Source organism: Rhineura floridana, chromosome 11 (genome assembly GCF_030035675.1).
Source record: "Rhineura floridana isolate rRhiFlo1 chromosome 11, rRhiFlo1.hap2, whole genome shotgun sequence".
In the NCBI taxonomy this organism is placed as follows: domain Eukaryota; kingdom Metazoa; phylum Chordata; class Lepidosauria; order Squamata; family Rhineuridae; genus Rhineura; species Rhineura floridana.
The window spans coordinates 31,821,967-31,831,699 of NC_084490.1; the positions used below are offsets into that span (position 1 = coordinate 31,821,967).

Below are 9,733 nucleotides of genomic sequence, written 5' to 3' on the forward strand. Positions count from 1 at the left end.
TTTTAATCCGGGAGGTAAGAAATGGGATCCTGTGCAAGTTTGCTGAGGATGGATTGATCATTGGCATGCTTATTGAGTTCAATGAGATTTACACACACACCAGGCAATCATGCTTAGGATAGGTGAAACTGACCACAGGGGATGGGGAAGGGAGGAGAGGGAGGCAGGAGGGGTGGAAAGGCAGAGGGAAGGACTGGGAGGAGAGGAGGCAGGAGGGGAGAAGAAGGACAGATGTGATCGTTTGCATGTTTATTGAGTTCAGTGGGATTTACTCCTGTGCAATCATACTTAGGATAGGTAAAACTGACTGGGGGGGAGGGACAGAGGGCTGGAGTGGGCAGGGAAGGCAGAAGAAGGAAGAGGGGAGGAGAAAGGGAGAGGAAAGGGGAAGGAGGGAAAAGGCAGGTCTGATAATTTGTATGACTATTGAGTTGAATCGGTATACTCCTATGCAATCATGATTAGGATGGGTAAAACTGACCAGGCTGGGCCTGCCAACCAAGACATCTTCTGTATCTTTCACAGTAGGGCAGGGGGAAGGGACAATTCTATCTTGTGGTTTTTCCCATTATAATGTTGCAAGAACACCAGCACCTGGCTGACATTCTCTTCTCCTAAAGATACAGGATCAGTCTCAGGCCCTGAACCTGGCAACCCTACCTCCCACCCAAATTTAAAACACACACAACATATGTATTTTAGGAGGACATGTGTAAACTTTAGAAAATGTACGCTTTTAAGAAACTGCATAAATTTAAATGTTTCTTTTTGTGCATTTAAAAACACAAAAAAGGTATGTAACATAGTTATGATTGAACTCATGTGAAAACGGCGAGTTGAGCTATAGATATCTAAGCACAGCAGCAAGATTATAAGAACAGCCCTCTGGCAATTAGAAATATAATGAAACAAAGTTTTACTAGAACCTAGACTTTGCCCTCCTCTCTCTCCTGCCCATTATCTCTCCCACTCTCTCTGTGTGTGTATAAATGAAAGCACTCTCCATCAAAAGAAGAGGCAATTGGGTAGGTTGGCAGGCAGCTGTTTTCCTTTCCTTTGTTAGAATAATAATGATAAAAACCTGGTTATTATTCAGAAGAAAAAATAGACCAGGAACGGCACAAGACAGTGATAAACAAATATAGAAAGGAACCTCCTGTAAGGTCAACCAAATGCAATTGAAATGGCAACAAGCAGTAGATGCCACCCCAGTGAGAATTCAGAGTGTTGTAGGATACATTGAGAATTGCTCAACAGGACAATGGGGTTAAATTTCAATATAAATAAATACATAAATGCATGATCACCAGGCCATATGATCTGAAAACGATAATGTGAATGGTGCAGCTGACTTGAAGGAATGCGGAAGACCAATTTCTGACACAGATAGAATCTACATACCTATCTGAATGTTTTAAATGGCACTGAAGAGTGCCTCACACTCAACAACTTTGACAAAGCATTTTTTATCTCCTTGTTTCTCATGCTGTAGATTATTGGATTGAACAAGGGTGGAATAATAGTATACATCACAGTTAATACAAAGTCCAGATGAGAATTAGAGGGAGGCCTGAGGTAAGCAAAAGATCCAGTGAAGCAAAATATGGAGAAGACCATGAGGTGGGGTAGGCAAGTGGAGAAGGCCTTTTTCCTTCCCTGAACGGAAGGGATTTTCAGAACAGCCCTGAAGATGTGGACATAAGTGACAACGATGTACACAAAGCAGCTAAACACAACGATAGCACTCATCACGAGAGCTCTAATTTCTATTAAGTATAAGTTAGAGCAGGCAAGTGTAAGTAACTGTGGGATCTCACAGAAGAACTGATTGATAACATTGAAGCAGAAAGGGATTGCAAAAGTTCCACTAGTGTGCAGCACTGCATAAAGAAAGCCACTGATCCATACAGAGGCAACCCTTTGGATGCAGGCTGTTTTGTTCATCACCATTCCATACTGTAATGGATTGCAAATGGCAACATATCGATCATATGCCATGACTGTGAGGAGAAAGAAATCAGAGCTTCCAAAGAAAATATATCCAAAAACTTGGACCACACATCCAGCATAAGAAATGTGCCTAGTACTCATGAGGGAATTGACCATGGATTTGGGAATAGTTATTGAAATATTACCAAGGTCTTGGATGGCCAAGTTCATCAGAAAGAAGTACATGGGAGTGTGAAGGTGATGATCAAAGGCTACTGCAGAGATGATGAGGAGATTCCCTGATACAATTATCAGGTACAATCCCAGGAACAGAAAGAAGTGTAGAATCTGCAGTTTCCGGATTGCTGAGAATTCAAGGAGCAGAAACTCAGAGACGTAGGATTTGTTGTCTATATTTTCATTCATTACTGAAATGTTTCCCACCTCTGGAAGAAAAGAGAAAGGTGAATGTTAAATAAAATCATGTTCTGGTAACCAATATTTAATGGCTTTTGAACATGTTTTCAGTGTAAGGAAGAGAAAAAATGAAGTAGAGAAGTGAACAAAAGGGGGGAAATATAAATCTGCATCTTATGCACACTTCTCTGAAAAAGCTGTAGTACTGCTTCAAAAATGGCAGATGGATATGAACTCTGCCTTAACTAGAGGACATATGTTTTAAACTGTAATTCAGCATCAGAACTGAAGTAACCAGCTTTTAAGTATAAGGGGTAAGACTCACTGCCCATATACAACATGGCAAACTTAAAGATTATTTAATTAATTTAGAAGATGCTTAACAACTTGGATCAAGGATACCTTAAGTGCTTCCTGACTCTTTGTATCCCTGTCCAGTCACCAAGGTCTTCAGAAGAGTTGCCTGTGGCAGAGAAGCATGGCTTGTATCCACCAGAAACCATGCATTCGATACTGTATGCCCAGTTCTATGGAGCTGCCCCCCTCAGCTGAGATAAGTCAGGCCCCCACCCTGATTAACTTCCACCATCTAGTGAAGAGGGTTTTGTTTTATTTCAGCAGGAATTTTAACTTTTCTGATTTTGCTGTAACTGATTTTATCTTCATTGTATCTTTTCATCCAAACTGTACACTACTTAGATGAAATGGTGTTAAATGATATATAAATCATAGAACAGTAGAAATTTTACATTTTGAAATTGTAAGCTGCCTTGGTTGTCTTGGCACATGATATAAGTGGTAGGTAGGTAGGTAGACAGAGTACCTGGCTCCCACCTGAAATATCCCTGCTGTTCAGTTTGCTCCCCCAGCTCATAATAGATTTGTATTTATTTAATTATTTATTGCACTTGTATACCGCCCTATAGCCGAAGCTCTCTGGGCGGTTTACAGCAATCAAAAACATTAAAACAAATATACAATTTAAAACACATATTTTAAAAACAATTTAAAACACAATTTCAAAATTTAAAACAATATAAAAACAATTTAAAACACATGCTAAAATGCCTGGGAGAAGAGGAAAGTCTTGATCTGGCACCGAAAAGATAACAGTGTTGGTGCCAGGCGCACCTCGTCAGTCACATCATTCCATAATTTCATGTGCGTAGGAATACCCTTGCTTCATAAGAATGGATTCTTCTGCAATACCTCCATTTCAGCAAACTACTTTTTGTATTGCTTTTGATATTGTACTGGATCCATTTTAAGCATGATTTTTATTTTATGTTTAAACTTTTGTTGTAAATCACACCTTTTTCATGGGGAAATGATGAATGAATTGATTAAACTAAACATAATTAACTTTTGTTTTTCTAGAGCCCTCACTGGTTAAGTATCTATTCAAACTGAACCACTTTTAGAGGAGAGTGCTGAAGTGTGAATGGTTCTCCAGTCACTAGATTTTTATATGTTGTCTCTACTCAGTTCTACTTAGAGTAGATCCACTGAAATTAATGGCCATGGCAAACTTATGTCTATGCGGAGTAGAACTTGGAAATGGATATAACTTTTTTCATTTGTCACAAGTCATTGAAGACAGGATGTCCCTTCTCTTTGTCAGAAGGGGGGGGAGATGTAATTCTGCCACTAAATGGTGATTCTGTAAAACTGCTGAACAAAATGTTGTTTGTTTGTCATTATGTATAAAACAATTATGTATCATGCATATAATAGTTTGTATATAACAATTGATTGTAATAAAACCTCAAACCTACAATAAAATAAAATAAAACAATACAATAAAACATTAAAATTGTAAACAAAAGATAGAAACATGGCTGTTCAATTGCAGCGTGTAGCCGGGAAATGAAGAGTCAAGACAAGGTGAGGTGTAGGTAAATCAAGGGCCACGTTTATTGAATGAAGCCAATTACATGCTTTATTGCATGGTAGAATGATCTGCAGAGCCATTGTGGAACTTATCTCTCCCCATTGGGCGAGGGCACCCTGCCATGGGAAAAGGGGGGTGAGCCAAGCCCAATCCCTTCTTCCGGGCCCCATCCCCGCAGAGTGGTTAGGGAGGCCTTCCTGATCCACTCCCCCTCAGGGCCGCACAACCTCTGACTGGGTGTTACAGATTAGCCCCAAAGGTGAGCCTTATCTTGCCAACCGGCCGCACAACCTGGAAGGTAGGCGTCAGAACCCACCAATCACCTTAAAGGGTGCCTAAGAGTGGTCACCAAACCCTACCTTATTAACTTCCACCACAATCCACTTAACGTGACCGAATAACCTATTTACAGATTAAACTAACAGGACAGGCAACAAATCAGCCAAATCAAATTAAGCCAAATGAATTAAACAAATTAGCCAAATTAGGAGAACAGTACAGGGTAGGCAAAAAACTTGCCAGCAAACAAAGGCTGGCAAGCCAAAAATTCCTACCTGGCCCCGAAGCTACCAGTTAGACTTGTACTGCCCTAAAGGGAGGGTGGCTGGGTGTCACGTAAGGCCAAAAAGGGCCAAGGGGAGACAGAGCAGGGCTTAAATAGTCACCCTGCTCCACCCCTTACGCAACAGGCGTGCATGGCCACGTTGCGCCAAAATGGGGTTTGAAGCCATGCCAGTTCTTCCCCAGCATGACTGCAAAGGCCCATCCTCGCCCGAGCCTTTTGGCCTGACGATGATGGGGAAAACATTCAAAAACTAATTAAAATCAACAATAAGCTAAAAACAGTTCTACATACATACAGCTTGTGTATATCTCTATAGACTTCTCTAAACAAAAATGTTGTAAGCAGACACTGGCAAGAGTACAGGGAAGGCACCTTCCTGATGCCAATAGGCATTTGTGCAGTGTCGCTAAGCCATTCTGTACACTAGGTGTAGATTATAAAGATGCAAGGAGAGACTATGTAACAAGCAGGATGTCCTAGCCTGCACAAACATAATGTAATATTATTGTATGCATTCAACCCTGAGGAAACTATCCAGGTGATCACTTAATTTATAATGCTGAAAATAACTCACCAGTTTTCTTCATCAATAGTAAATTTCTAGATACAATTTCTTCTTCGTGCTTCAGCCTCTTTAAAGTTTTCTGCAATCTTCAAGTCCCCAATGAAACTATTTTAAATGAACAAATAAGCAACTCCTTTTCTTTTTGAGACCATGAAAAGGTTTGTGTACCCTTGCAGTTGAAGGTGTTTGTATGTCCTTGCAGTATGAAGCTTTACAATGGGGTGGAGAACATAAAGTCAGAGTGTTTTGTTCCTAGTTTCTTGGTCTCAGGAGTCCAACCCAACAAAACAATTGTGTCCCTTGAGACTTGGATTCAGGAGTCCAAGACAAATTAACAATTAAGGCATGCTGAGCAAAGTTAACTTTCTAGACTGTACTTCTAGTAGTAGTAGTAGTAGTTGTTGTTATGTGCCTTCAAGTCGATTATGACTTATGGTGACCCTATGAATCAGGGACCTCCAAGAGCATCTGTTGTGAACCACCCTGTTCAGATCTTGTAAGTTCAGGTCTGTGGCTTCCTTTATGGAATCAATCCATCTCTTGTTTGGCCTTCCTCTTTTTCTACTCCCTGTTGTTTTTTCCCAGCATTATTGTCTTTTCTAGTGAATCAGGTCTTCTCATTATGTTTCCAAAGTATGATAACCTTAGTTTCAACATTTTAGCTTCAAGTGATAGTTCTGGTTTAATTTGATCTAACATCCAATTATTTGTCTTTTTCGCAGTCCATGGTATGCACAAAGCTCTCCTCCAGCACCACATTTCAAATGAGTTGATTTTTCTCTTATCTGCCTTTTTCACTGTCCAACTTTCACATCCATACATAGATATCGAGAATACCATGGTCTGAATGATTCTGACATTAGTGTGCAGTTGAAGCAACTCCTTTTCTTTTTGAGACCACAAAAAGGTTTGTGTACCCTTGCAGTTGAAGATGTTTGTATATCCTTGTGGTATGAAGCTTTAACAATGGGGTGGAGAACATACAGTCAGAGTGTTTGTTCCTAGCTCTTGGTCTCAGGAGTCCAACCCAACAAAACAATGGTGTCCCTTGAGACTTGGATTCAGGAGTCCAAGACAAATTAACAATTAAGGCATGCTGAGCAAAGTTAACTTTCTAGACTGTACTTCTAGTAGTAGTAGTAGTAGTTGTTGTTATGTGCCTTCAAGTCGATTACGACTTATGGTGACCCTATGAATCAGGGACCTCCAAGAGCATCTGTTATGAACCACCCTGTTCAGATCTTGTAAGTTCAGGTCTGTGGCTTCCTTTATGGAATCAATCCATCTCTTGTTTGGCCTTCCTCTTTTTCTACTCCCTGTTGTTTTTTCCCAGCATTATTGTCTTTTCTAGTGAATCAGGTCTTCTCATTATGTTTCCAAAGTATGATAACCTTAGTTTCAACATTTTAGCTTCAAGTGATAGTTCTGGTTTAATTTGATCTAACATCCAATTATTTGTCTTTTTCGCAGTCCATGGTATGCACAAAGCTCTCCTCCAGCACCACATTTCAAATGAGTTGATTTTTCTCTTATCTGCCTTTTTCACTGTCCAACTTTCACATCCATACATAGATATCGGGAATACCATGGTCTGAATGATTCTGACATTAGTGTGCAGTTGAAGCAACTCCTTTTCTTTTTGAGACCACAAAAAGGTTTGTGTACCCTTGCAGTTGAAGATGTTTGTATATCCTTGTGGTATGAAGCTTTAACAATGGGGTGGAGAACATACAGTCAGAGTGTTTGTTCCTAGCTCTTGGTCTCAGGAGTCCAATCCAACAAAACAATTGTGTTCCTTGAGACTTGGATTCAGGAGTCCAAGACAAATTAACAATTAAGGCATGCTGAGCAAAGTTAACTTTCTGGACTGTACTTCTAGTAGTAGTAGTAGTAGTAGCCAGCTACTAGCACAGTAGGTACATGAAAATGACAAAGCCAACTTGAACAGAATTTTGTTCTCAACTATTGTTTCCACATGGATTTTTTTAAAAAAACAATTCCTTAAGTATTAAATTTAAACTTTCTACTGATTTTATCCTTATTTATAAACAGTGTTCCCTTTTCCTAGTCCTCATTTCTCATTGGCTAGGGAATGTCTCTGGGATTCAAAACCTCAGCCTATTGAATGATGTGCAAGAGGAATGGAAGAGGACTGGTTTTGTGAAATAGGAGGAATTTTGAAACCACAGATCTAAATTTATCTAAGTTGTAACTGGCACAGATGTATTTCAGCTGCAGAGTCACTGAAATACAAAGCATCTTCATCCCTTTGCTTCTCATGCTGTAGATTTGCTTCCTCAAAGGATATTTTGTGTTGCACTGACATTGTCCTGTAAATGTATTTTTAACCATTTTATTTATTGTTCTGTTTTATTAATCACTGCTAAGGTTTTTAACAGCTATTCCTTTATTTATTACTACATTTATACCCCACCTTTCCTCCAAGGAGCTCATAGGGGCATACAAATATACAAATTAGTGCCCCTTTGTAGGGTAGAAGGATGGAATAGAAATACATTAAATAAGTAATTTAAAAAATGAACATGGTTCCCCCATCCCAATTTTAAATTTCAAGCAGGTGTAATGGACGAATGGTGTTTTTTTTTTTTACTATATCTTGCAAAATTTTGTACACTGCCTTGAAGGAACAATTTCATTCTAAAAGTTTGTGGCTCGGTTTCCATGTAACACTGAGCAAAACCATGGCAAGACAGATACAGCTCATGGTTTATTGGAGTGAGCCAAAGTAGGAGCCCAGGTTCAGATGCAATGCTAAGCCAAACCATAGCTCACCCTAGGGTAGTGCAGCAGAAAGATCCAGGGAAGAGAAGCACAGAGGCTGTGATCCTCAACTTTGGGAACTTGTGCATTTGCTTGTGGTAAGCCATGGTTTGGCTCAGAGTTTTAAAAAATATTTTATTCATATTTTTCATAGTACAAGCAAGTATACAATAACAATGAAAAGTCAATCAAACCAATGTACATAGATATCTCAAACATAATCTTTCCTTCAATTTATTCATTCTTGTTATCCATTCATAAAAAGCTATGAATTGTTGATGGTTTTAGTGTTGAGTTTAAAACACTCAAAATCTGTTAGTGAGTTTCCATCTACTCTATCTCTTTTCCTTATCTCCAATAATATTTCTACCCAGAGTGAAGCATTATATTCAATGGTCATGAATCACTTAGGTGCATTGATTTTAATAGGTCTCTTCTGAGTATAAATTAGTTGAATGCAATATTTTGATTTGTCATGAGCAGCTGAAAACCATGTCATGCAAGGTATACCAATATTTTGTGTCGTCCTCCATGTGAATGTGTGTGTGTGGGGGGACGTGACCACTACCATCTCACTGCAACAGGGAGGCACAATCAAAGAACCAACAGGCCTGGAGTGGTTGCTGGTTTACCAAGTATATTTGCTCAGATATACTCAAGTTTGACAGTTAATAACTGTCATTTTTAAACACCCTCTCAAATGAACAAATCATTTAATTCTTAGATGTTTTCCCTCCCCCCATTAGGTGTGTCTGCATAGGCCTAATTGTTTATCTCAAAAAGGTTCAGACATATTTCCTGAAATATAAAGAAAGGTTATAGGTGTGAACTATCCCAGGTTAAGCCTCATTCAACAGAATTCAGTGAGATAATTCTTATTCTGGGGAAAATTCACAAAAACACACAAAAAACTGTATTTTATGAGAAAGCACAAACAAAATGTGTAGTTTAGGACAATGTGTGTCCACTTTAGAAATTATACAATTGTGGGGAAATGCATACAATTTAAATGAGTATCTTTTTGTACATTTTTTTTAAAAAACTGCTTAAAATGTTATAGAACATATTTTTGATTGCACATGATTGAAAATGACAGAGTGAGGTATACATTCCTAACCACAATAAGAAGGTTATAACAGTAGAACTCTGATGGTTACAAATATAATAATTAAATACTAATTAAAACAAAGGGAGTGAAGTATCTGAATGAGTCAAAGGAATGAACAACACAACTGAATTCATAACAATGTTTCCACCATAAGAGTTCCACCACAAGCCTTTCTGATACATGCATATCTGGATATGACTGGAATACAAAAAGTTATCATTGTAATGGATTCTTCTAAAACAAGGCACTTTTTAACCTGACAATAATTGCAATTATGATTATGGGAGAAGATGTCACGATCCATGTTGAAAGTCTCCATTTTTCCCTAAGCACTATACCCATAATCAAGGAGTGCAAAGGAAGAAATGATATAGGAAACATAAAAAAAGAAATTGCAGAACACTGAATTCACCCCATGCAGCATGGCACTTGAGGAACTCATTTTGTTTCTTTCTTTCTTTCTATAATATATGTCAT

General features: G+C 38.7%; 1 protein-coding gene across 1 annotated transcript; it reads right to left on the minus strand.

The window, feature by feature from the left end:
* Nucleotides 1–1,401: 1,401 nt before the first annotated feature.
* LOC133367765 (olfactory receptor 14A16-like) lies at nt 1,402–2,355 on the minus strand. The gene has a single exon (XM_061591866.1). The coding sequence runs from the start codon at nt 2,353–2,355 to the stop codon at nt 1,402–1,404; it is 954 nt and encodes a 317-aa protein (XP_061447850.1).
* Nucleotides 2,356–9,733: the final 7,378 nt, after the last annotated feature.

Bases quoted from the DNA above. Each gene is read 5' to 3' on its own strand.
- LOC133367765 (XM_061591866.1), bottom strand. From the start codon at position 2,355: ATGAATGAAAATATAGACAACAAATCCTACGTCTCTGAGTTTCTGCTC.